The sequence below is a fragment of the Chiloscyllium plagiosum genome, unplaced genomic scaffold (genome assembly GCF_037043375.1).
Source record: "Chiloscyllium plagiosum isolate Xiang-an unplaced genomic scaffold, Cpla_swu_hap1 HiC_scaffold_11, whole genome shotgun sequence".
In the NCBI taxonomy this organism is placed as follows: domain Eukaryota; kingdom Metazoa; phylum Chordata; class Chondrichthyes; order Orectolobiformes; family Hemiscylliidae; genus Chiloscyllium; species Chiloscyllium plagiosum.
This window is the reverse complement of record NW_028270149.1, coordinates 52,205,087-52,232,802: the sequence shown is the minus strand read 5'-3', so window position 1 is coordinate 52,232,802 and position 27,716 is coordinate 52,205,087. Positions and strand designations below refer to the sequence as shown.

Here is a 27,716-nt window from a genome sequence, read left to right as displayed (position 1 = left end):
CAAATTCCCTATAAACCAAGGTTTAGGTTATTTATGTGTATCATCAAAGCAAAGATCCCAACATTAATTCTTTGAGAAATTTCAGTACAAACATTCCTCCAGCCCAAATCCATTAATCACTACACAATTGACTGAATGACAGGCAATATCAATTCAATTTTTGCTATTATCCCTTTTATTCCAGGAGGTATAATGTTCACACTGTATGATCTGTGACATTTTTATCAATTGCTTTTTGGAAGTCAATGTACACTGTAATTATCCTGGTCAAATACCTTCTAATCCATCATGAAAAAACTCCCAAGTTAACATGATTTGCCTGTATATCTGTGCTGGCTTGACTTCAATAATCCATGTTTGTCCAAGTGACTCTCTGAATTTTGTTCCAATTTACTCTTTCTAGAAGGTCTTCATCATTGAAGTTAAAGTAGCTGGGCTGTAGTAGCTGAGTTTATAGTACACACCCTTGTTCGAAAAAATGATGGCAACATCTGCAGTTGCTCAGCCCTCTTGCACACCTTAAAGTTGAAGGAAGGCTAGAAAATTGACCAGTATTTCCCTTTTATCTACTCTCCCTTCAGTTCCCTTAGAAGGGTCTCATATGGTCCTAGTACCAAGTCTGGTTATACAGACACCCTATCCAATACATTTTGTAACTTTAATTCTAAATGCTTCATGTTACTTAAATATCTCCTTTCTTTGCCATAACATGAGCACCTGAACAAGGAACAAATTAGGCCACTTAGTTTTTTGGCCTGCTGTGCTGTTCAATAAAGATATGACTGATCTGATTTTAACCGAAACATTCATTCATTCATAGCCCCAAGAATCTTTTTATCCTCTTGGTAATGAAGAATCTACTTCTGCCTTTAAAAGGACTTAAAGATTCTGTAAATACTGCTTTTTGTGATTTTGAAGAATCACTGCAGAATCTTTTTTGTTAAATGGACAGCTAGGGACGTTTTTTTTAAGGGGTATAATTTGAAAAGGCAGGTGGGTTGAAGGAAAGAATATCTTGCCAATTGGATTAATTATTGGGCTTTGTAGCAACTGAGGGAGCCCATTTCAAAGGGATGTGACTATATATTTAATTCTAGTTGATCCTAGTCTCCTTATTCTCCAGTATTGCTAATATGCCACTTGAATTTTCACTTGGATGCTCCTAGAATTGATGCCCTTATTTGTGGTAATTGACCTGAAGAAATATACTTTATGTGCTTTTCCTTCAAACTTCTCCTCTTTTGTTGAAATTAAAACTCTTCTACTAAACACTCTGCCTGACTCCCCTCTCGTTGTTGTATCAATACTAAGAGATGTCAACTTCTCTTTTTTGTTTTCTTGTAAATCTTTATGGCCTTGGCTTTTTATTTAAAATACCTAGTGTTTCCGGTTTATCTGCCATTTGTTCTCTGGTTTTGAATCTTTACAAATTTTTCTGTTGTTCTTTTACATCACTTGATCCTGTGCACTATAGGCTTTGGCCTTTTGTGTTGCACTCAGTCAAATTTGGCTTAATCTCTTGCCACTGATTACTCACCTTTTTCTTTCACATTTGATGGACAAATTATTCCACTCCATTTTCATTGGCCTTTCCCCTTAACCATCTCCTTTAAGTAAAATATTATTGGAGTGTAGGCAGACACTTGCACTGCTTGTTTAAATAGAGGGATCACAAAAGCTTAGGGAAAGGATACGAAGCATATTGGCTCTTATATTATGCACAATAATGATATGCCCAGTTTATTTTGTATCCTGGACTAAAGTTAGTTAGATTCTTTCATTTTAGGACTATAATTAAGATACTCTGTTCGTATGTCATCTAATCTATGCTGGTTAAATATTAGTGGAATTTAATTCCCTTTGAAATAGGAATACATTACATGGGATGACGTTGGATAAATAAGCACAGAAAAAGACCATTTGAGCATCCAATCCATGCTGCTGATTGTATTGTACTTGAGCCTCTTCCTATCTTTTCTCATTTATATCTTTTGTAGTTGTCTTGGCCTCCTCCCACTTTTGTTTTATTCATGGGATGTGACATAGCTGGCTAGACTAACATTTACGGCTCATCTTTAATTACGCAGAGGGTAGATAAGAGTAAGCCATAGTGCTTGGTGGGTCTGGAATCTCTCAGGCTAGACCAGGTAAGGATGGCAGTTCCCTCTGTTTCTTTCCCTAAAGGACATGAGTGAAGCAAGTGGGTTTTTCCAGCAAGCATCAATGGATTCATGGTTATCATTAGACATTTGATTCAGATTTTTATTGAATTTCAAATTCCATCACCTGTGGTGAAATTTGAACCCACATCGTCAGAACATTACCTGGGTCTCTGGATTAACAGTCCAGCTGTTAATACCATTAGGCTGTCACCTCCCCTCATGGCCAACATTCCACTTGAAAGCATCTGAATTATTTGCTTGAACCACTGCCTGTGGTAGCAACTTGCACATATTTGTTATTCTTTGATTTTTAACAAAAGCAATTTTGGATTTCCTGATGCCATGCTTATATGGATAGCTCTAGTTATCCCCTTTCTACAGGAGGAAACAATCTCCCCAGGTCTTCAAAGTTATAAAACCATTTGTTTGGATTACGCCAGCCCTCTGTATTCCTTCCTTAAGAGAGTCATGGAGTTCATTTAACTTTGCACATTCTACTCTTAAACTGGTCAAAGACACATTGAGTTTGAATTGAACTGAAGTTTCCAGCCATGGCATTGACCAATAATAAGGGTCTTTCTAAACTATTCGCTAAATTTTCTATCATAACAGACTCCTTGCAAAAGCAGAGTTTACAGCTTACAAAAAGGATCTTTTTAAAAAATGAGTAACATTTGAGGGTTGAAATCCAGTTGCCCTATTCCTGATGAAGGGCTTTTGCCCGAAACGTCGATTTTCCTACTCCTTGGATGCTGCCTGACCTGCTGTGCTTTTCCAGCACTACTCTAATCTAGACTCTGATTTCCAGCATCTGCAGTCCTCACTTTTGCATATTCCATTTTAAATCTGTTTACTGGTGAAACTGTTTAGTACTTCACCTTTTGCTAAGAATTTTTGAGGGTAATTTTTTATCTTTGCCAATATCAATTTATTCCAGCTATATGCTCCTCATTGTGCTCTGTCCAAAGTCTGCAGTCAATACTTTCAAAGTGCCAGCAGTTCTTATTCCCAGGATTTGCTTGCCACCAGCATTACACAAAAATGCAAGAAATATCCAGTGCCACTTTCTCCCTCCTTTTTAAAGATCTACATATGAGAAAGGAAGAAAACATGGTTGATATTTTCCTAGTTAAAAATCACACACCAGATTATAGTCCAACGTGCTTACTTGGAATTACAAACTTTCGGAGTGCTGTTCATTTGTCAGGTGATGACAGAGCAGCGCTCCAAAAGCTTGTACTTCCAAATAAACCTGTTGGACTATAACCTGGTGTTGTGATTTTTAACTTTGTCCACCCACTCCAACAACGACACCTCCTCCTCATGATATTTTCCAAGGAAGCAGGGAGAATGAGACAAGCATTACGTTAGATCCAGGGGATCTTTGGGTAACGTACATTATCATTCTGTCTTGCACAATAGGAACTGGGTGTAAGCAAGCACTGTGGAAGAGGTTTCCAACTTCCTAATGGATTTTTGCAGCTATGAATTGGAGCAACAGATGAGAATTGGGTCATCAACTGTTGTCAAAATAATAATTGATTTAACGGGAATAAAGTCATGTCTGACTTATGCAAGGTATAATATGAACTGTAGCATCAGGAAAGTGTAAAGTTGACTTGTACACAAGAAATATGGAAAATAAGGAGTCTATGGCCAAAAGCCAACTTTTACACAAGACTGACTGACTGTTACTTGAGTTTCGTAAACCATTCTGACAGTTACTGATTCAATTTGGGTATCATTATGGATGGAAAAATGTGATCGTTTAGATCTTCAGAAGTAAATCAATTTTAAATTAGACTAGACTACAATGAACACTTTGATTAAATATGGGAAAGTAGAGTACAGTTGAAATGTCTTTACTGATTTGAAGGTGACCTACTGTCAATCAATAGAGTGAACATGTGCCATCTGAGGGGAGTCTGACAAATGAGACTGGTGCTTTACGGGCATAAGTGCTGACAACTGCTCAAAGACCATCCTAAAGGGTGGTAAAATAGATCATCTCTGCTTCATGACTCTGGATTTCTGTAGTTTGCTATTCTGAGTGAGATCTGGAATAATTGCTTTACTTTGTTCTTTTTTTTTGTCCCTTCAATACAGTTTTTTTGTACTTCTAACTCATTCCTGCTTCGTTTTCATAATGCAGCAGACATGCATCTTGAATTCCAACTGGGTGGAAGATTGTGTTGGCTGTCTATCATGGAACCTTACTGATTTTTAAGCAGTTAATTTACAATGAGGGGCATTTATTCTGCCAGCTTACTTTGCTTATGCTAAAGTTGAAAATGTGCACCCGTGTCAACTATTTTTGCAGCTGCTTTTTTTTTTACTCAAGCCTATGGGTGGGTTCTACATTATTTTTCACTCTGGTTTTTGCTCTGCACATAGCCACATGTAATTGTAGTAGAATCTCTTGGAACATGTTCGCGTGCAGTCTTTTTTGGAGCAAATAAAACTGCAGTGATTGGTGGGTCAGGGTTGCAATAAACTCCATTTTGTATGAGTTGTATAGAATGACCTGGTTCATTAAATTGCTGTTTCTAGTTGGCTGCAGTTATTTATTCTTGAAGAGAATGTCAGCATGAAGTGGAAATAATAGTTAATTATGGATAGACTTTTCTCACTGCACAGTTTCTATTTTAATCACATGGGTTCCTGACTGAGTGTAATGGCTCTAAAATAGTACCCTCACATTAAAGTTGTCATTTATTTAATATTGCCTGCTCAGTGTGGTGATAATTCATGGAAGTAAAAAGAGAATCTGAATATATTTCAGTTACAGCGACTACATAGCCAGTGAAGTAAATTATTAACTTTGTCTTTTGTGATAAGGGGAATCTAAAAATGTTTACAGTTCAAACAGTTGCTGTGTGACTGAGACCCAGCATGTTCGACATTAAGTAAGAATAAACTGTTCTTGATGTTTTAAAATGCAAGCATTTGTGACAGTCATGTTTCTTATCTTAAAAATCTATCAACAGAAATGAAGTAGTTAGGGTTTCAAAGATATATGCATAATTATAAACTTACTCTCTTCCCCAGTCCAATACACCATGAATGGACAGGACCAGGCTTGAATTTCCATTTGTTTTCAAGCAATTTGAAGAAAATATAATTCCAGAAGTAAATAATCTGCAGGGGGAAAGAAGCTTTTGAAGTATTCAGGAACCGAAAGAATTTCTGTATTTCAAATAGGAAATCACTTTCATTGAAACTGAGTAAATAAATAGATTTGGCTTTTTAGACGAAACTCGTAGCTTGTAAGCTACAAATGTTGTGAAAATCTGTTTTTTTTAAAAATCAAGATTATAGTGGTGGGGTGCAGAATGCCTCCAGTCCACTCCACCTCCTTTAGAAACTGAATTTTTTTGAACTCCAAGTCTTTTTTAAAAAACACTAATTCAGTAACTGCCCCACGTCCTTACGTCCCCAGTTTGTTCTGTGTATATTTACTGATTTCTTATTTTCCAAAAAGGGATTATTATTCACTTTTAAATCTTGAAATTTGGTTTAGTTCTGTTTTTGCTTACCTCATGGTTCTGTAACTTTTAGGAGGTTTAGGGAAAAAGAAGTAGACTACCATTTTTCTCTGCTATTGATGACATTAACTACATTTTCAAAGCGAGATTTTGTGAAGCTTTATTATTTCAGTGAGAATGAGGTTTTGTAATGTTTAATCCTTTTTAAATAAAATAATTCACTACAGCATAGACATGAAATATCTAACTGTCTTTTCAACAATAGGAATTACTTTAAAACTATTTGAGTAAATGTGTAAATGTTGATTTCGAAGCTGGAGGCGGTTGGTGAATTTGTCAGTAGCCTCTATTCCACTTTTACTCAGTGTGACTTTGATCTTTGATCTTTGTTCTTTACTTAATTATATTTTGATATTTTATTACTTTTATTACTTTATTATTAATGCTTATTTTTGCTGTTTTAATTAACAGATCTTGTTTTGTTTATTCTAATCTCCAGAGGCAGCCAATGGGAATGTCCCAGCAGGCCAGCGACCACCCCCAAGAATCAAAGATATCCAGATTAACAACCAGATTATTAAACTGAAATACTGCTACACATGCAAAATATTCCGTCCGCCTCGGGCATCCCACTGTAGTGTTTGTGATAACTGTGTTGGTATGTAGTATGCATTCATTCTTTAGAAATGCACTTGGGGCAATTTGGGTAATCTGAGGGATGGAAGCACATTGTCTACACTAATTTAATGTAGACCCAGATTTAGGAAATCGTTCATTGTCCAGATCCTAACCCCTTACCACATATGCATTGTTTATGCAACACTATCTTGAAATGTAAATGACCTAGTTAGGTGAGACTTGTCTTTGATGTAAAATTAGAATCCAGCTTTGCAAGGAGATAGGAGTTATCTGTTAATCAACATTGTTGAAAACATATGGCAGTCATGATGTGCTGTCATTCCATATTGAAGGAGTGTGGCAGAGTGTTGGAGGACTGGCTGGCACAAGATCCAGAAGCTGCAAGTTGCCAAATAAGAGGTGTTATGTCTGATTTTTCTCTCGTCTGCTCTCTCTTTCCTTGCTTTCTATTTCAGTTGAACTGACAGTTCTACGTTGAAATACACAGGTTTTTAGTGATTTTTAGCAATCTTGATTTCACCTTCTGGTACTCCTGGCGCATTGGCAATCTTTTCATTGAGCTCCATAAACCATTAACCACAGGCAACCAAGTTTCTGACATTTCTTCCCACCATAATCCTACCCTAGCTTTGAAAAGTCCGGTATGTCTCAGACATTGGAACACTGACTGACTTGTGGTGTTTTCACATCAGAGACATTACGTCAAAGGTGGTTTCCTTGATTTTGCCTTATGAAGGTTTTTGCTACAGTGCAGGAAGTCAGACGGTGAACTAATTCAGTATGTGCTGACATCAGGATAAATATAACTTTTAAAATTCCCATTCAAATATTTCATCATCACTTTATCTGTTTTTAGTGTAAACATCAAATTTTTTTTGCATTTATAATGGGTTACACTCATCCAAACAAAGAGCTTTGGGTATCCATATTATTAATGGTCCATTCCCTTGCTTGGTGTAGTTTAATACTGTGTAGTTACTAATTGTGGACAGTAAGTTGAGGATGATTGAAAATGTAACTGTATGGGGACAGGGGTTTTGTAATTGAATTTCAGGAGACTAGAATTACATCAGTATCAAGTAAATTTGTAGTTATCACTAATGAATGTTGAACTGGTGAACAAAAGCTGCTGATTGACTTGTCTCAACATTTACATAAAAGCTTTGTAAAGCAACGCAAAAGCACTGTGGTTTAGACAATGCCCTTGAAATCTGAGTACTGAACTGGTCTCTGATTGGAGTATGCGTATTTGTCAATCCTGTTGTGCAGGTTGTATCAGTAAAACTGAAGTTGTGAAAACGTCAGTGAAAGCATTGGTAGGAATTATAAATCTGCAATGTACTGTGCTGTTTCTAAATATTTTAAAACTTTAGAAGACGAGCATTCTAAAGAAGTGCAAGAACATCGGGACCTGGGAATATTATTTTTTTTTAATCGAACCATTCAGTCATGCTTTTGGAAGGATATCAAGGCATAAAGAATTTCAGAAAAGATTGACATGAATGGTTCCAGTATGAGCTTCAATTGTGGTTAGGCTGGGGAAGCAGGGGTTGTCCTCACAGAGAAAGTTGAGGAGATTTTAATAGAGATGATTGAAATGGAGGACTCTGGATTGTGTTGATAGGGAGAAACTGCACCCATTGGTGCAAGTATCCAGATCTGGACATCAGTTTAAGGTAATTGGTACACAAAGCATTTGTGATGTGAGGCAAGTTACTTTTAAATATTGTCTGGAGTTTGCATTGCATGAGACTGTGATGATGGCGGGTTCAATTGAGGCCTTCAAAAGGAAATTGATAAATTATCTGAGAAGATTTGTAGGACTATGGGGTAAAGGCAGTGAAGTGAGGTTAAGTTAGTTGCTCTTTCAGAGAGCCAGCATGAGACAGGCTGGAGGACCCATTCTGTGCTGTTCTATGATTTTTAAGTGGTCCAGAAATGCATCACTGCAGTTGTTGCCTTTAGGTACAGTGCTTTTAAGTAGTCAGGTGCTTAATGTTTTCTGTATCAATGGGTTATTGTGCACACTTAGTGCATTTTTTAAATCTCTTAAATTTTAAATGCTTCTAAATAGTTAATACACAAGCCACATAAGGAGCAAAGTCTACTGTAGTCAAATTTACTTTGTACAATCTGCAATTTCGTTTAGATTTGGTTCCATTTGCATGGTGTCTTTTAAATTTCATAGTTGATTTGAAATGCAGTTTTTTTTTTGTTTCAGTTTAAAAGACTGAGTTTCAAGGTCAGTGCAATGAATGTTGACTGTGATTGCTAAACATTGTACAAAGTGTCTTATGACCAGATCTCTATCATGCATTAAATCCATTTGCTAACATCGACAATGACTCTTTGTTAAAAATGCCAGCCCCCACCATGGTGCTGACAATTGGGAGATTTTCAGAAAAGCTAACACCCTCTGAAAAATAATGTCATTGCAAATCATATCTTGAAATTTCTTAGTGAACTGACATGTTATTTTACAGACCATGTTTTACAGTTTTATATATATTCTGATAAATTCTTGTATACTGTATACCGTTCCAAATATTTTTGCTTCAGTGTTGAAAAGTCAGCAACGTAATTTTGAATTAGACAGGAAAATTGCAGGAATGTGCAAAATTTCTAATTTCCTGTGTTCTTTTTCCTCCCCTAGAACGCTTTGATCACCACTGTCCTTGGGTCGGAAACTGTGTTGGAAAGAGGAATTACCGTTTCTTTTACCTCTTCACCATATCATTGTCATTTCTCACTGTCTACATCTTTGCTTTTGATATTGTACATGTGGCACTGAGTAAGTAACCAAGAGACAGTAATTGCATTGTCAAATGTTTTGAGCAATAACTTTACGATAGATTTTCAGGAAGTCTGATTAGCTTATTTTAAGGGAAGAGTCCATTTTGAAGCTTTCTCTTTCACTTTTTTGAGTTACACCAAATTAGACCAAATGTTGATCCACATTTTTTTTAAAACAAAATTCTGCTTCTATAATATTAACGATCGTGAATGGAACTTTTTCTTAACAGAGCATCCCAGGTTATATTCTGTTCTGTCACTGGGCAACAGATCATCCTTTGCACTTATGTGATATGCCACACTACAAAACTGTAAACGGAAAAGCTTGCTAAGTTAATACAAAAATCAGGACTACTTCAGATTGTGTCCACCAAAAGCTACTTGGAATCCGTAACTAATTTTGTATAAGATGCTTTCGGGAAGGAATGAAGGAAAGCTCTTTTTGTCCGAGGAGTGAGAAGCTATTTTGTGACCTACTACATTGGTCTTTCTTCTTCATCTCTGCACTTTTCCTTCTCCTTTTCACTATCTCAATCTGCATCTACAAAACTTGTACATTTATATTTAACCTTTGGTCATGGGATGAAACACCTAATTTATATATTCACTTTTTAACTTTGTTTCAGAATCCTTAGACTTAGGGGTTTTTCCTTCCTGGGTGTAAGTTCTACTGGTAGGGATGCATTGAGACAATGGAACCTGCACCTTAGCGTACAATCTCAATCGGCGGTTTTGCAAGTGACTTTAAATTTCCAAAGATGAAATAGTGATGAGAAGAAGAAGATTCGGGCACGGTGAATGTTTACTATCTGGAATGTACTGGCAGCGGGTATGCTAGTGGCAGATTAAATTGAGACCGTCAAAGGGGCATTAGGTGGTTATTTGAAAAGGAAACATGTAGAGAGTTGCAGGGAGAAAGTTGAATGGTATTAGGTGAGATGCTCACTTAGAAAGTTTTCACAGGACAATGGTTTAAATAGTCTTCTGCTTTATAACAACTCATTAATTCTGAAAATGTAGGAGTACCAAAATTTTGTTTTGCTTGGAGATGTTCCAAGCTGTGGAGTAGTTTGTTTTGCAATAGTCCTTTTTTAATGTGTGGACATGTGATGAACTAATTTTCAACAAATCAAGAATTAGTTTTTACTTCTGTTCTCCTCCAAATTTAAACCTGACCAGCAAAGAGCTGCCAGCTCCCAAGTAGAGGCTCACATCTGTTTCCATTTGGAATACTGCATCCAATTCTGGCCTCCCTGCTTTAGGAAAGATGTTGTGAAACTTGAAAGGGTTCAGAAAAGATTTACAAGGATGTTGCCAGGGTTGAGGGTTTCAGCAACAGGGAGAGGCTGAATAGGCTGGGGCTGTTTTCCCTGGAGCATCACAAGCTGGGGGGTGACCTTATAGAACACATGGTGCATGTATGGAATGAACTGTCAGAGGAATTGGTGGAGTTGGGTACAATTACAGCATTTAAAAGACATTGGCATAGATATAGGATTAAGAAAGATTATGAGGAATATGGGCCAAATGGGACTAGATGAATGGAGAATATTTGGTTGGTGTGGATGAGTTGGACTGAAGGGGCTGTTTTCATGATATACATCTCTATGATTCTATGATTGTGCATTTAAAACAAGGTTGTCTGTTCTACATTTCTCCTCTTTTTGTCCTGATCAGATCAGAAAAGGAGTCTGGAAGTGCACAATTGGCCTGCCAGATCTGTGGGCAGAGACTGCAGAGTTGGTTTTTAGATGATTGGAACTCATTGGAAACCCGTTGGGGTGGGGGGTGTTGCGTCATATGGTCTGCCTCCCAGAATTCCCAAATTGTCCTGGAAATTCTACTCTTGGGACCAGAGAAACATTGGCCCTGTCAGGAAGATGAAAAAAAATGAAGAACCACTGCTGCAATCACAAACTGGTTCTGCAGAAAACACAATGAGGCAACAAACTGGAGAGAAACAGTTTGCGATTGGAGTGGTGACATGAATGGTAGCAGTCAGCAAGTTTGAAGGAAGCAGGGGTGAGAACAGCAATGGAGACCACTGGCAGAGGAGTGCAACGAAAGGGTGCCAGGCTGTGGAGGAAAGCTGAGGTTAGGGATGTGAGTGGGGAAATATAGGCCCTGGCTGTATTATTATGGCTGTTTATTTGGCATTTCAAGAAACGCAAGACTATTATGAGATCACTTGAAAGGGAAAGGACCATATTCCTATCAATTGAAATTGCTGAAGTGGTAGTCTTTTCACATTAGATCTAGTGTTCCAGTAGTCAGGATTAATGTTAATGCTGAGCTTTCTTTGTAACCAATATGGGATTTAAAGCAACAGCAACTTGTTGAGCTACCTGATATTGTTATGGCTTCACAGAATATAAGAACAAAGCATTGTGCCATTCAGACCTAAACGTACTGTTCAACTTGTGACTGAGAACTCCAATATTACTGAAATGATAAATGCCTGGATTTTGCACCCTGGCGGCAAAGGAATTGTGGTTATTATTCATTATCCTTGCAGATGTCAACAGACCTATGATGGCCTTTTGAATGCCTATTCATTGTTAGAAAAGCCGATTTCCTGTTTTGCACCCTCTGGAACCTACAGCATAGGCAGATTAAGTAATGAGTATTTTGTCATTCGATCAGATTTAGCCAATCTCGATCAGGATTAAGTATTAATGTTTAGAACATAGAATATTACAGCACAGTACAGGCCCTCCGGCCCTCAATGTTGTGCCAACCCGTGAAACCAATCTGAAGCCCATCTAACTTACACTATTCCATTCTCATTCATATGTCTTTCCAATGACCATTTAAATGCCCTTAAAGTTGGCGAGAGTAGTACTGTTACAGACAGTGTGTTCCATGCACCTGCTACTGAATAAAGAAACTACCTCTGACATCAGTCCTATATCTGTCACCTCTCAATTTAAAGCTATGTCCCCTCATGCTAGCCATCATGATCCGAGGAAATAGGCTCCCACTGTCCACCCTATCTAACCCTCTGATTATCTTGTATGTCTCAAATAAGTCACCTCTCAACCTTCTTCTCTCTAACGAAAACAGCCTTGCATTCCTCAGCCTTTCCTCATAAGACCTCTGAACCCTTTTCAATGCTTCCACATCCTTCCTATGATGCGGTGACCAGAACTGAACGTTCTACTTCAAGTGCGGCCACACCAGAGTTTTGTACAGCTGCAGCATGATCTCGTGGTTCTGAAACTCAATCCTTATACCAATAAAAGCCAACACACCATATGGCTTCTTAACAACCCTATCAACGTAGGTGGCAACTTTCAAGGATCTATGTACATGGACACCGAGATCTCTCTGCTCATCAACACTACCAAGAATCTTAACATCAGCCCGGTACTTTACATTCCTGTTCCTTCCAAAGTGAATCACCTCACACTTTTCAGCATTAAACTTCATTTGTGACCTCTCATCCCAGCTCTGCAGCTTATCTATGTCCCTCTGTAACCTACAACATCCTTCGGCACTATCCACAACTTTACCGACATTAGTGTCATCCACAAATTTACTAACCCATCCTTCTATGCCCTCATCCAGGTCACTGTAAAAATGACAAACAGCAGTGGCCCTAAAACCGATCCTTGCGGTACCCCACTAGTAACTGAACCCAGGATGAACATTTCCATCAACCACTACTTTCTGTCTTCTTTCAGCTGGCCAATTTCTGATCCAAACTACTAAATCGCCCTCAATTCCCTGCCTCCGTAGCTTGTGCAATAGCCTACTGTGGGGAACCTTATCAAACACCTTACTGAAATCCATATACACCGCATCAACCGCTTTACCCTCATCCACCTGTTTGGTCACCTTCTCAAAGAATTCAATAAGGTTTGTGCGGCATCACCTACCCTTCACAAAACCATGTTGACTATCCCTAATCAACTTGTTCCTTTCTAGATGATGATAAATCCTATCTCTTATAAACCTTTCCTTTACTTTGCCACAACTGAAGTAAGGCTCACTGGGTCTATAGTTACCAGGGTTGTCTCTACTCCCCTTGAACAAGTGAACAACATTTGCTATCCTCCACTCTTCTGCCACTATTCCTGTAAACAATGATGACATAAAGATCAAAGCCGAAGTCTTGTCAATCTCCTCCCTGGCTTCTTAGAGAAACTTAGGATAAATCCCATCTGGCCCAGGAGACTCATCTATTTTCAAACTTTTCAGAATTTCTAACACCACCTCCTTGTGAACCTCAATCCCATCTAGTCTAGTAGCCTGTATCTCAGTATTTTTCTCAACAATATTGTCTTTTTCTAGTGTGAATACTTACGAAAAATATTCATTTAGTGCTTCCCCTATCTTCTCTGACTCCATGCAGAACTTCCCACTGCTATTCTTGATTGGCCCTAATCTTACTCTAGTCATTCTTCTATTCCTGATATACTATAAAAAGCCTTAGGATTTTCCTTGATCCTATCCACCAATGACTTCTCATGTCATGTTTGCCTCTGTAATTATGCCTGACCAAAGTTGTAATTGCACTGGCGGTCATGCAACAAACTACCTTGTTTTCTAAGAACAGTCACTCTTTCTTTGGTCAATGTTGGCATATCATCTACTTCTAATCATTAGGCCCGAAACAAAACCAAGATTAGATTAGGATATTTAATCAATGTACAATAAAGTGAGAAAGAGGAGGGCAACAAAAATGGCAGGTAATTTAAAAAAAAAATGCACAATCAAATTCTGAAGGATCAAGACTCCACACTTCTAAAATTGTTTTCAGAGAAAGGAACAAAATGTTCTTGAACTGCAGCAGTTCAAGAAAGGTGGCTCACCACTACCTGCCTTGGAGTAATTAGGGCTGAGCAATGCTGGTCCAGCCAGTGACATCCACATCTCCTGAGCGAATGAAAAAAAGCTCCAGCTCTAGAGTGGGCATGCAATGCATTGTCCCTTCTATCATTATACTGACCTGAAAGGCATTTAAAGAGCTCTCAAAAACCTGGCATGTTGCTTGCCTTCTTACAAATGCATAGCTCTTCATTGAGGCTTATTCCTGTCTGGTTGATTCTCTAACTAAGTTGAAAAAATATATATAAAGAGCTTCCATCTCCACTCCAGAACTTAAGTTAGTCACGGTGGCTCAGTTGTTAGCACTGCTGCCTCACAGCACCAGGGACACTGATTCGATTCCAGCCTTAGGCGACTGTTTGTGTGGAGTTTGCACATTCTTCCTGTGTCTGAGTGGGTTTCCTCTGGGTTCTCCGGTTTCCTCCCACAGTCCAAAGATGTGCAGGTCAGGTGAATTGGCTGTGCTAAATTGCCCATCGTGTTAGGTGCATTTGTCAGTGGGAAATGGGTCTGGGCGGGTTACTCTTCGGAGGGTCGATGTGGACTGGCTCGGCCAAAGGGCCTGTTTCCACACTCTAGGGAATCTAGTCTAATCTAATCCATATTTGACTTGCTCACGTTTTGAAATCTATGATAAGTTCCATCAAAGCAGCTGAGCCATTCAACAATATTTAAATGAAACAAAACTCAATGTTCTTTTAAAACAAAAAAATTGCTCCATCTTCCAATATGGATTGTGTTGCAGTATTTAAAAACTCCAGGATTCAGATCTTTTCTAAATATCAATCTGTTTTCAGTTATAATGTGTTTATGTACTGTGTTTTGTGAAATTTGTCCTTTTTTCTGGTTTTTTAGAAATGTGTTTACAGAATAATGAAGAACTTGCCTCCTAACAGGTGGAGAAATGGTACTGAAAGGGTTAAAATTAATGTTACATTGGTTTTACCCTTTCTACTGATGTCTCACAATCTAGGGCTGAAGACTAGGAGTTCTATCATACTTTTATGGAAGGAGCAGAGATATCGGTACCATCTCCTGAAGATTTGAGTAATTATGCCTGACCATTTGTGGGCGGCATGGTGACATAGTGGTTAGCACTGCTGCCTCACAGCATCAGAGACTTGGGTTCAATTCCTGCCTCAGGCAACTGTGTGTGGAGTTTGCACATTCTCCCCGTGTCTGCGTGGGTTTCCTCCGGGTGCTCCGGTTTCATCCCACAGTCCAAAAATGTGCAGGTTAGGTGAATCGACCATGCTAAATTGCCCGTAGTGTTAGGCGAAGGGGTAAATGTAGGAGAATGGGTCAGGGTTGGTTGCTCTTCGGATGGTCGGTGTGGACTTGTTGGATGGAGGGCCTGTTTCCACACTGTAAGTAATCTAATCTAAAAAAAATGTAGTTATACTGCTTATCAAGCTTTATCTGAGTGCTATAATCTCTCCTCTAGATAGTTAATGTTGGGATATCCTCTCCCTCCAACCTTTAGATAGGCCACAGGCAAAGCAAGGATAATGGAGGATTGGTGCAGTAAATGATCTCCAACAGCTCTCACCCAGTCCCATTTAACTGGTAGAGGTGACAAATGCCAAAAGGTGCCAGGAGTGGTCATCTAGGAAATTGCACACCCAGCTTCAGAAATGAGGTAGTTTGAAAGTTTGTTGCCGGAGAGAGTTTGGCAATAATTGAAACTTATCACGCCATGAAAGCAAGTTTTCTGGCATGAAACAAAAATCTCTTCATCCGAGCTGAGTGTTTCTTTTAAGTTTAAATTCAAACTCCAATTGTGCAAGTTTCCAACTGACCTTGAAAAATGGGTCACCCTGTTAGGTTGTAAAATGTTAAAGTAATTACATTAAGGCTGCCAAAGTAACAAAAGAAGCCACCTAGGCTAAAGAAATACTTACAAGTTCATTTTTGTTTTTGTGTCTGAAACTAGCTAACTCAAAATTCAAAGGCAAACTTCTACATATTTCTAATATTTATTTTTTGTCACCATTAGTATTTGTAATAGTAAATGTAAGATATCTGTCAAATGTAAGTTGATCAAATAAGCAGTTTGATCAGACTGGTTATCTCATTTTTCCCAGACTTTCCAACAGTGTGAATCAATAAACTATACATGTAGTCCCACTTGAGTTTAAAAGTGAGTTTTTTTTATGATTAGAAAAATCAGTCAAAATAAAAATTGTCATTATTGAATCAATTGTTTAAAATTATGATCAAGTGCTGATCGAAATATGGTTTATACCAGAAGCTTAAAACAAGTACCTCTCCTGACCCATTAGTGATATTCCTGGTCACTGTGCATTTTGGGAGCACACAAATCCTTCTTTCTCGCCTCTGCTGTGCTGCTTTTCTGCAGACTTTTAAGTTTAATTGTGCCAGTGACCAGGTTTTGAAAATGGTTTTATGTTTTCACTGCTAATCCTACAAACCTTTTGCCATGACATTATTTACAGAATGGAGGAAATTGTTCTTTCATTTTTTTAAGTTGTACAAATTTTTATATCTGTTGTCTTAATTTGTCAATTTCTGAAGGGATGCCCTATATGTCTGTTATTTTAATGCCTCTTTACAATTCTGCCGTGGCCCCCACAATCACTACCTTCTGTGAGGTAGAAGCCATTGTTTTCCTTTTTCAATCCTGTCTATTCAAAATTTGTTTTTCATTTATTTTTTAAACAGGATCCGTGGACAATGGCTTTTTAAACACCCTGAAGGACACACCAGGAACATATCCTTTTTGATGGAATTAAAAACGTGCATTTGTCTGATATTGAATAAATATTGTGTAAATCTGTTGTGGTTTATAGGAATTCGAAGGTTGCATTGCATGATAACATACAGCATGCATCGCTTTTATTTTGTAGTTTCATAGATCAGCTTTTCTTCTTTAAAAGAAAAAGCATTTGGATGCTGAAATGGTGTAATGTGTGCATTGATGATGAACAGAGGTTGCATAGATTTGAGTGATTTAGGATGCTAATTCTACAAATTACTCTGAGAATTTTTCCGTTGTACCTTTTTTATTTTGGACATTTAGTTTGGGATGCTCCCAGTGAAGACCATGATATTATATACATACTGATTATATAGCTATATGAATCTTTAACATTGACCTTGTATGATGAGTAGTGAATGACTTAAATTATATAGAAATGGGATTATTATTCTGCTGCTTAAGGAAATAATCAGATACCATGTTTCATCAAGCTTTTTTCCAAATGTATTCAGCTGAATTTGCAGTTTAGTTGACCCTTCCAGTGGTCATCTCTTTTCATTAATTCAACACCCTGCTCTAGAGGTCACCTTGTGGGAGGTATCCCAGTGCACCCCAGCATTAGATATTAGTAATTCTAAACTGCATTTTCATCCTCACTCCAAGTTTAAGGTTAGGATTTCACTGTAAAGTGTATGATCATTATGTACACTGACATTTGTTGTTTCGTACTTTCTTTCTGAATTTTCAAAATTTTATTAAATAGATTTTTATGAATGTAGGACATCCCCACTTTGCTTTGTAACCAACAAAATATGTTGCAGCAGTATCACAATTAAAGCATTAGGAGGTACCATACACAATTTTCCCACTGCTGCTTGTAGGATCTTGCAGTGAGGAGAACAACCAGAAAACTGATTTGTAATGTTGGTTGTGTTAATTACAATCTTGGGTAGATTATAGAATCCATTACAGATCAATTTTCCAATCACTAGAGGTTAAGAATGACTGCTGATAACAAGCTCACATTCCAAATCTTCATTTGGAGACATTGTACAAAAAAATCCAAGACATTGTGATTTGCTGATTTGCCAGTAACAGACTTATGACAGGTTATGGTGCATGCAAAGCAGCAGTAAAGTTGCTTAGACTAAATATTTATACACTATAATTACTTATGGTTATTTATAGCCTCTGATTTTCAGGCTATTTTGCTTGAACCATAAACTTTCAGCTACTTCACTAGTATCACTTTTACTTTTCTAACGATTGAACACCACATGCAAGAAGAAATGAGCTTTGTGCTTTCCAATTGGAGAAACAATAAATGCTATGGTAGAATAGTCAAGTTGCAAGCTTAGCTCAAAGAAAAACCACTTCTAGGTTTCTTGCCTGAAGCATACAAACTTAATCTTTGAGTTCACTGGTCACAGTCAGTACCTTTCAAACCTCTCCAGAGAGTTTCTTTCTTTGGATGAGAAAATCCTCTCTCTTAGTTAAAACTTTTGCTGTTTCTATGGTCTCTCCTTGTAACTCCTGTTTCTTAATCTGAGCATTTCATAAACACAGCTGTCCATTATAGTTACTTATTAGTTCACGGTCTCGTTTTCCTGGATGCCTTTCTCTTCAGAAGTGATTCCAGTTTTCCCTATTCACCTTTTTATCATCTCTTTTTGAAAACCCTCCATACAGTTTTTTTTTGTTATCTGACTGTAACTCTCCCTTGGCCCAGTGTTAACATTTTTGTGAAGGGATTTGGGATTCTCTACACTAAATGCGTTACACTGCAAGATTATTGCCTTCGATTGATTTACTAATTTGATGTCACTGCAAATTAGAGATTTGAGATCCTAGAGATCTACAGCACAGAAAAAGGCCCTTCGGCCTATCACATCTGTGCCAGTCAAAAATGATCCGCTAAACTTTCTATTCTCACTTTTAGCACTTGTCCCATAGCTTGTCTGTCTTGGCATTGCAAGTGCATTTATAAATGTAATGAGGGTTTCTGCCTCTGCTATCCTTATAGATAGTGAGTTCCAGATTCCCACCACCCTCTAGTTAAAAAATATTTTTCTTTAGAATATAGCACATAAAACTGTGCAGCACCGGAATGGACTATTTGACCCACTATGTTGTACTGAACATGATGGAAATTAAACTAATTCCTTCTGCCAGCCTTTGGTCCATATCCTTCCATTCCTTGTGGATCCATGTTAAGTCTCTTAAAAGCCACTACCACATTTGCCTTGACCACTACCCCTGGCAATGCATTCCAGACTCCTACCACTCTCTTTTTTTTTCTCATTAAAAACAGAAGTGCTCCTCACATCTATGAACTTCCACCGCACCCCCACCTTAAATGCATGTATTAGATATTTCAACTCTTTGGGGGGGGGGAGAAGATTGTGACTGTCAACCCTAACTCTATGCATCTCCTAATTTTATAGATTTCTATCAAGTGTCCCCTCAGCTTCTGCCATTCCAGAGAAAACAACCTGAGTTTTCTAGGCTCTCCTTATAGCTCATACTCTCTACTCCCAGGCAGCATCCTGGTAAACCTCTTCTGCCCCCTCTCCAAAGCCTCCACATCCTTTCTGTAGTGTGGCAAATAGAGCTGAATGCAGTACTCCTAAATGTGGCCTAACCAAAGTTTTTTTTTAAAGCTATGACATGGCATCCTGACTCTTGTACTCAATTCCCTGACCAATAAAGGCAAGCGTGCCATACACCTCCTTTATCACTCTATCTACTTATGTGGCCACTTTCATGGATATATGGACTTGAACCAAGATTCCTCTGTACATCAGGATCAGGATTTTGCCATTAATCATATACTTTTCCTTAACATTTGATGTCCCAAACTGCAACACCCCACACTTAGCCAGATTAAACTCTGCCCATATTTGTAACTGATCCATATCTCACTGTATCCTTTGGCAACCTTCTATACTATTCATAACTCCACTAATCTTTGTATTGTCTGCAAACTTACTAACCCAACCACCTATGTTTTCATCCAAGTCATTTGTATATAATCACAAAGAGCAGAGGTCCCAGTACACATCTCTGCAAACACTACGACTCCCAGACCTCCAGCCTGAAAAACACCCTTCAACCACTATCTTCCACCTTCTATTGCAAACCAATTCTGAATCCACATGTTGATGTCACCGAGGATCCCATTCATTTTAATCTTCTGGGTGAGCCTACCAGGAAGGACCTTGTTGAAAGCCTTACTAAAATCCATATAGACAACATCCATTGCTTTGCTGTCATCAATCACCTTTGTCACCCCCTTAAAAAATTCGATCAAGTTAGTAAGGCATGATCTGCCCCACACTAAAACCATGCGTTTCCAAATGTATGTAAATCCTATCGCTACAAATTCTTTCCAATAGCTTTCTAACCGCCGATGTGAGACTCATCAGTCTTTAGTTTCTGGATTATCCCTATTTCCCTTCTTGAACAGAGGAAAAACGTTAACTACTTGCCAATCTTCCGGGGCCTCTTCAGTGGCTAATGAGGATACAAAGATCTTGGCCAAGGTCCCAGCAATGTCCCCTCCTGCCTCCCTCAATAACCTGGGGTAGATACCATCAGGCCCTGGGGATTTAATCACCTTAATGCTCTTCAGGACACCAACACCACCACTTTGTTGATCTTAAAATGCCCAGCATATTAGCATGCTCTATACAAATCTTACTATCCTCCATTACCTTCTCCTGAGGGAAACTGACACAAAGCACTTATTTAGGATCTTGCCCACATCCTTTGCCTCCAAGCACAAGTTTCCTCCTTTTATCATTGAGTGGTCCTACCTTCTTCCCAAGTTCTCCTCTTGTTTTTAATGTATGTAAAGAATGCCTTGGGATTCTCTTTAACCCTACTTGCCAACATCATTTCATGACCCCTTCTTGTTCTTTTACTTCCCTATTTTAGTTCTTTTATATTGCCTCTAAAACTTGGATCCCTTAGCTTAAATCCATGCCCCTGATCATTGATAGGGAAAAGTTTTCAAGATGGCTGCAGCAGTGTTCAGGTTCAGTGTTCCTCTGTCTGGACGCTTTGTTCTTTTTTTTTGTCTTTTTCTATCAAAATTCACTTTTTTCTGCGGCTGCAGTGGAAGAAGGTGATTGTCCGGGTCTGCGGCTACGGCAATATAATGGATCTGGATGCTCGTTTCTCATGGCCGTAGTGGTCGCAGCTTTATCGAAGGCTTCACCGTTGGTGGGTCTAGTCCATTCCTCCTGCCAGCGGCATGGTGCTTTCAGCAATGGCTGTACCAGCAGCAGCATGTGATTCCAGTTTGTTCTTCATGGCTTTGTGGCTTCAGGCAGCAACTGAAGTTGCAATAGCTTGAGGAACTGCTTCAGTGGTGGAAGCGTGGTGGGTCCAGTCTGGAAATCCTTGCTTTGGCAGCCTCTGGGATGGCCTTTGTGGTGTCTTATAGCCACTCCATTAACCCAACTTGTGGTGGAGGGAACAAAAGATGAACTTTGTATCAATTATTTCTTATAATTTCTGTAAATAAAATGGCAACAAATTATGGCGACTTTACACATTCATCAATGCAAGTGAGAATAAATTGCGATTCTGTTCTATTTTAAGTTTCTTCGTGTCTACGATATCTACGCTCCTCATAATTTTATACACCTCAATCACGTCCCCTTTCAGTTTCCATTGCTCTGAGGAAAACAACCCCAATCAGTTTAATCTCTTAACTGAACTCCTCCAGCCCAGGCAACATCTTGGTAAATCTCCAGTGCTATCATATCCAACCCACAATGTGGCTTCCAGAACTGCCCAAAATACTCTAGCTTTGGCCGAATCAACTTTTTTTTTCATAACCTCCAGCATAACCTCCCTTCTCTTAAAACTCTCTCTGCTTTGACGAAAAGCAAGTAAAACATAAATGCCTTAACCACTTGATGCACTTGTCTTGATACCTTAAGGGACTAATATACATACACACCAAAGTCCCTTTGATCCTGCTGTTCATCATGTAAACCCTTGCCTTGTTTGGCCTATTATGTGAACCACTAAAACATTACAGCAAATGATAACGTGCTATAAAAATTAAGTCTTTCATTGCATGTAAATAATTAGCTGTGGTTTGAGCATTTGTTTCTGCGAGGAATATACTCTAACAAGCTTGCACGGAAGAGACTGACTTTTAGTAAATAAAAATAAAACCTTTTTTCATGGTAGTCTACTGTTTTCTAGAGAAAGGACCTCCATTGTGTAAAAATGTAAGCTTTTGGTATCTATAAAGGATTTCATGTGGCTGTGCTAGATGTATTGAAATGATTTATTTTAAAATCCTGGAATAGTGTGTACAAAGAGAGCACAAATTTATAAACTTAACCAGTAGTCAAAGAATATTGTATTGTGCTTAATTTAGAAAGGATAGCCATGTGGGGATGTAGCATTGATAGTAAAGTGGAACATTATCCTTCTGTGAAAACCTCAAGTACTTCTGTAATACTTGAAGTTGGGGTGTGGGTCTCTTGTTTGTCTGCTCAGATGCAAGTCAGAGCCTCTGAATTTGAGGAGTAAATTTGGCTATTCTTGAGTACTTTAATTTGTGCAATTTAAAATGCAAGTGTTCTTATTACACAGTAATTAAGAATTTCCTCATGTTACTACTTTGATATTAAGAGTTGCTGTGACTATTGAGTCAAAATGCTGCATTATGGCAGTGCTGCTTACCCAAATAATAGTGACGATGTTAGTGCATTATTTGAAATCTTCAGAATTTACTGTGGAAATAGAAATACATGTTATGACTGCATGGAAATGTATTTACTCTTGGGCATTCTTTAACTCTTTCATTACGGTACTAGAAGTGGTGATCTGCTTCTTCACATTATGGTCTGTGATTGGTCTGTCTGGATTTCACACCTATCTTATTGCACTCAACCAGACCACCAATGAAGATGTAAGTAATGTGTATGCAACAGGGGAATTATTAGGCTATGGGGATGTAATTATTATTAATCAATCAAAGTAATATTTTTTTTAATCATTACAAATTTTTAGATGAATAATGTGTGTAGCTGCTTTTATTCCAAAAGTTTAACATTGCCAGCAATGGTTATGGCTAGCAACATTACAGTGATTTATTATCTCAACTTGATTGCGGTAACTGAATTTTTTGCACTGTTTTTATAAATACAATAATGCTTCCACTTATTTATATTGGTAACATCTGAACAATGCTTTCATTTCTGAAAGCTCCTCTTATTCAAAGGGTGGTTTCCCCACCAATCATGCTCAGTGAATTGTTTTGAATTCCAAGAACTGCTGTTGGATGAACAGACAGAAATCTTTTAATCTATTGCCCTCTGATTTAGTCCTGTAGAGGCTAGCAGTACACTGCAAAATATTAGGTTTGTGTTGTACACAAGCACATCTTGTCATTAATATTAAGACTGTTTCAAGTGGAGTATAACAAATTGATGTAAAAATATCCTTTCACAAATAGATTTTAAAAGAAAGATTTGTACTGATTATATTGAAGTCAAAATAGCTGCTTTTACTTACAAGGTAATTCTACAAAACAATATAATCATTGCTACTTTCCTTCTAGTCTATTACCTTTTAAGACTTTCGGTGAATGTTGATTCCTTTAGCTGTAAGGCTTGCATTTATGCTTGGGTTTTTTTGCTTTAAAAATGTTGATTAAAGAGCCAGAGAACAGCTTGACAATAAGTAACATATGTGGCAAAACCTTCCCCAATCAGATCCCTCTTGCCAACTAATCAGCGCAGTCTTTTTTTCACGCAGTACATCCCTTTTGAGATGTGGCATTTGTGCAATTCTGGACTGACAACTGTGTAAGGCAAAAAGCTTCGACAGCAGCCCTTCTTTTTCGGCATTACTCCAGTCCTGTACTAAGCAATAGCTAATAACACAAATGGGAAATGTGATCATTGTCAAAATATGAGCAGTTAAACCTTGTATTCAGTAAGTTCAAGCACAGTTTTGACTTTTAAAATGCAAGCCAAGTCCTACTTTTCATTTGGGTTACTATTATTGGTTGGTTTTAGTTTATTTGGTGATACTTCATTGAAGCAGTGATCAATGTTATGTGATGGATGGAGTGGAGCTGGAACTAATACTGGGGAAACTACTGTCTTTAACATGAAATAGTCAGTGCTGTTGTACTGAATGCTGCATATCTTGTCTAAGCATTCATATTGGTTAAATTGTATCTATGACTCCTGCAGCTGGAGGTGAATGTTTAGTATTTGAAAATATAATTCAAAAATGTTTCAATTTGTCTTTCACAGATTAAAGGTTCTTGGTCAGGGAAAAATGGAATTCATAATCCGTACAGCCATGATGGTGTGTTGAAAAATTGTTGTGAGATCCTATGTGGACCAGTTCCACCAAGGTAAGAAATTGTGGATGCTGTAAATCAGAAACAGAAATTGCTGGAAAAGCTCGACAGATCTGGCAGCATCTATGCAGAGAAGTCCGGGTTAGCGCTTCGGGTTGCGTGACTCTTCCTCAGAATGGAAAATATTTTGCACAGAATTTTGAAATCCCGAGGCCAACTAAATGATGTCAAACTTGCTGAGTAGGAGTTCGATGATCTGTGCCTTGGTCAACATTCATTTGGTCCATAACCATATTAGACACTTAGTTACTTGTATTTTTTGGTATTTGAGAGATCTCTTTACTGTGCACAAACCAGCTACCTTATTTGCCATTTTAAATCCTGATTACTGTGATTTGAGTTATGTTTGGCAAGTCACTATATTTATTAGTGGTGTGCTACTGTCTTGAGCCTCTGCAGTCCATGTGGATGGATCTGCAATGCTGTCAGGAAAGTAGTTCTTGGATTTTGCCTGAGTGACAGTGAAATAATGGTGATGTATTTCCAAATCAGGATGGTTTATGACTTGGGTGTGGAAGTTAAAGAGAAATGTTCCTGCTACTGGGGATTCAGTGCTGCTAATGTCATTAAATGTCTTGGGGCAATGGTTAGACTCTTTCATTGTTTGCAATGGCCATTGTCTACCAACTGTGTGCCATGAATATTATTGGCCATGTAGCATCAACTTGCATGTTATTGATGTCTTGTTGCACGTGAGCATAGACTTTGGTATCAGATTTGAAAAGTCCCACTTCTAACCTTTTTACAGGAGGGGGAGTCATTAAAGCAGCTGTAGGTGGGTGGTGGTAGGGCACTATGCTAAAGTGCTCTGTGTTTGGCCCTGAAATGGGACCTGGAGCCAGGTTGCCCTGGTAGTACTCAAGCTATACATCAGTGCACAGACTGCTAAGTAGGTGCTGTTTGACAGTACTTTTGATATCACTTTTCATCACTGAGTGGAGAATGATGACATTGTAATTGATGAGTTTGGCTGTTTACTGTTACAATTTTCCATGTTATGGGACAGATGCCAATGTTGTAGCTTGGCTAATGATGTAGCTCGTTCCCAAGCACAGTTTTGGTACTAAAGTTGGGATGTTCCATTTTGTATCCTGTACATTAAACCATTTCTTGATGAATGTGGTAAGAATTGAATTATCTTAAAGCTGATTAGATTATATTATCCACTCTTGCTGAAACTGATAGGAGACCCTCTTCGCAATGACTAACTTAATTCCATGAGCTAGGGAGAGAATAGGGCCCCTCAAAGATCAGCAAGGCGGCTTTTGTGTGGAGCGGCAGAAAGTGGGATAGATACTAAATGAGTATTTTACAATCAGTATTTACTGTGCAAAAGAATATGGAAGGTGCAGAATGTATGGAAATAGATGGTGACATCTTGCAAAATGTCCAGATTACAGAGGAAGAAGTGCTGGATGTCTTGAAATGGGCAGAGGTGGATAAATCCCCAGGACCTGGTCAGGTGTACCCGAGAACTCTGTAGGAAGCTAGAGAAGTGATTGCTGGGCCTCTTGCTGAGATATTTGTATCATCAATAGTCACTGGTGAGGTGCTGGAAGACTGGAGGTTGGCAAACATGGTGCCACTGTTTAAGAAGGGCAGTAAAGACAAGCCAGGGAACTATAGACCGATAAGCCTGACCTCGGTGGTTGGCAAGTTGTTGGAGGGAATCCTGGAGGACAGGATGTACATGTATTTGGAAAGGCAAGGACTGATTAGGGATAGTCAACATGGCTTTGTGCGTGGGAAACCGTGTCTCACAAACTTGATTTAAGTTTTTTAAAGAAGTAACGAAGAAGATTGATGAAGGCAGAGCAGTAGATGTGATCTATATGGACTTCAGTAAGGCGATCGACAAGGTTCCCCATGGGAGACTGATTAGCAAGGTTAGATCTCATGAATACAGGGAGAACTAGCCATTTGGATACAGAACTGGCTCAAAGGTAGAAGACAGAGGGTGATGGTGGAGGGTTGTTTTTCAGACTGGAGGCGTATGACCAGTGGAGTACCACAAGGATCGGTGCTGGGTCCTCTACTTTTTGTCATTTACATAAATGATTTGGATGCGAGCGTAAGAGGTACAGTTAGTAAGTTTGCAGATGACACCAAAATTGGAGGTGCAGTGGACAGCGAAGAGGGTTACCTCAGATTACAACGGGATCTGGACCAGATGGGCCAATGGTTTGAGAAGTGGCAGATGGAGTTTAATTCAGATAAATGCGAGGTGCTGCATTTTGGGAAAGCAAATCTTAGCAGGGCTTATACACTTAGTGGTAAGGTCCTAGGAAGTGTTGCTGAACAAAGACCTTAGAGTGCAGGTTCATAGCACCTTGAAAGTGGAGTCGCAGGTATGTAGGATAGTGAAGAAGGTGTTTGGTATGCTTTCCTTTATTGGTCAGAGTATTGAATACAGGAGTTGGGAGGTCATGTTGTGGCTGTATAGGACATTGGTTAGGCCACTGTTGGAATATTGCGTGCAATTCTGGTCTCCTTCCTATTGGAAAGATGTTGTGAAACTTGAAAGGGTTCAGAAAAGGTCTGCAAGGATGTTGAGGAGAAAGTGAGGTCTGCAGATGCTGGAGATCAGAGCTGAAAATGTGTTGCTGGAAAAGCGCAGCAGGTCAGGCAGCATCCAGGGAACAGGAGAATCGACGTTTCTGGCATAAGCCCTTCTTCAGGAATGAGGAAAGTTTGTCCAGCAGGAGGTAGGGAGGAGGGACTTGGAGGAGGGGTGTCGGAAATGTGATAGGTGGAAAGAGGTCAAGGTGAGGGTGATAGGTCAGACTAGGGTGGGGGCGGAGAGGTCAGGAAGAAGATTGCAGGTTAGGAAGGCGGTGCTGAATTTGATGGATTTGACTGAGACAAGGTGGGGGGAGGGGAAATGAGGAAACTGGTGAAATCCGAGTTCATCCCTTGTGGTTGGAGGGTTCCTAGGCGGAAGATGAGGCGCTCTTCCTCCAACTGTCGTTTTGTTGTGGTCTGGCGATGGAGGAGTCCAAAGACCTGCATATCCTTGGTGGAGTGGGAGGGGGAGTTGAAATGTTGAGCCACAGAGTGACCGACCAACCCAACCACCCTGTGGCTCAACATTTCAACTCCCCCTCCCACTCCACCAAGGATATGCAGGTCTTTGGACTCCTCCATCGCCAGACCACAACAAAACGACGGTTGGAGGAAGAGCGTCTCATCTTCTGCCTAGGAACCCTCCAACCACAAGGGATGAACTCGGATTTCACCAGTTTCCTCATTCCCCTCCCCCCACCTTGTCTCAGTCAAATCCATCGAATTCAGCACCGCCTTCCTAACCTGCAATCTTCTTCCTGACCTCTCCGCCCCCACCCCAGTCTGACCTATCACCCTCACCTTGACCTCTTTCCACCTATCACATTTCCGACGCCCCTCCCCCAAGTCCCTCCTCCCTACCTTTTATCTTAGCCTGCTGGACAAACTTTCCTCATTCCTGAAGAAGGGCTTATGCCCGAAACGTCAATTCTCCTGTTCCCTGGATGCTGCCTGACCTGCTGCGCTTTTCCAGCAACACATTTTCAGCTCTGCAAGGATGTTGCCATGGTTGGAGGACTTGCGCTGCAGGGAGAGGCTGAACAGGCTGGGGCTGTTTTCCTTGGAGCGTCTGATGCTGAGGGGTGACCTTATTGAGGTTTACAAAATTATGAGGGGCATGGATAGGG

The 27,716-nt window shown here is 39.2% G+C and overlaps 1 protein-coding gene across 1 annotated transcript in view; it reads left to right on the top strand.

Annotated features, from left to right (window-relative positions):
• Window positions 1-27,716, top strand: part of zdhhc9 (zDHHC palmitoyltransferase 9) — a 111,916-nt gene that overhangs the window by 75,579 nt on the left and 8,621 nt on the right. The window contains exons 3-7 of the mRNA XM_087992053.1: window positions 6,147-6,305; window positions 8,940-9,077; window positions 16,592-16,640; window positions 22,461-22,563; window positions 23,918-24,021. Coding sequence (XP_087848179.1) covers window positions 6,147-6,305; window positions 8,940-9,077; window positions 16,592-16,640; window positions 22,461-22,563; window positions 23,918-24,021 — 553 coding nt within the window. The remainder of the gene's footprint in view (window positions 1-6,146; window positions 6,306-8,939; window positions 9,078-16,591; window positions 16,641-22,460; window positions 22,564-23,917; window positions 24,022-27,716) is intronic.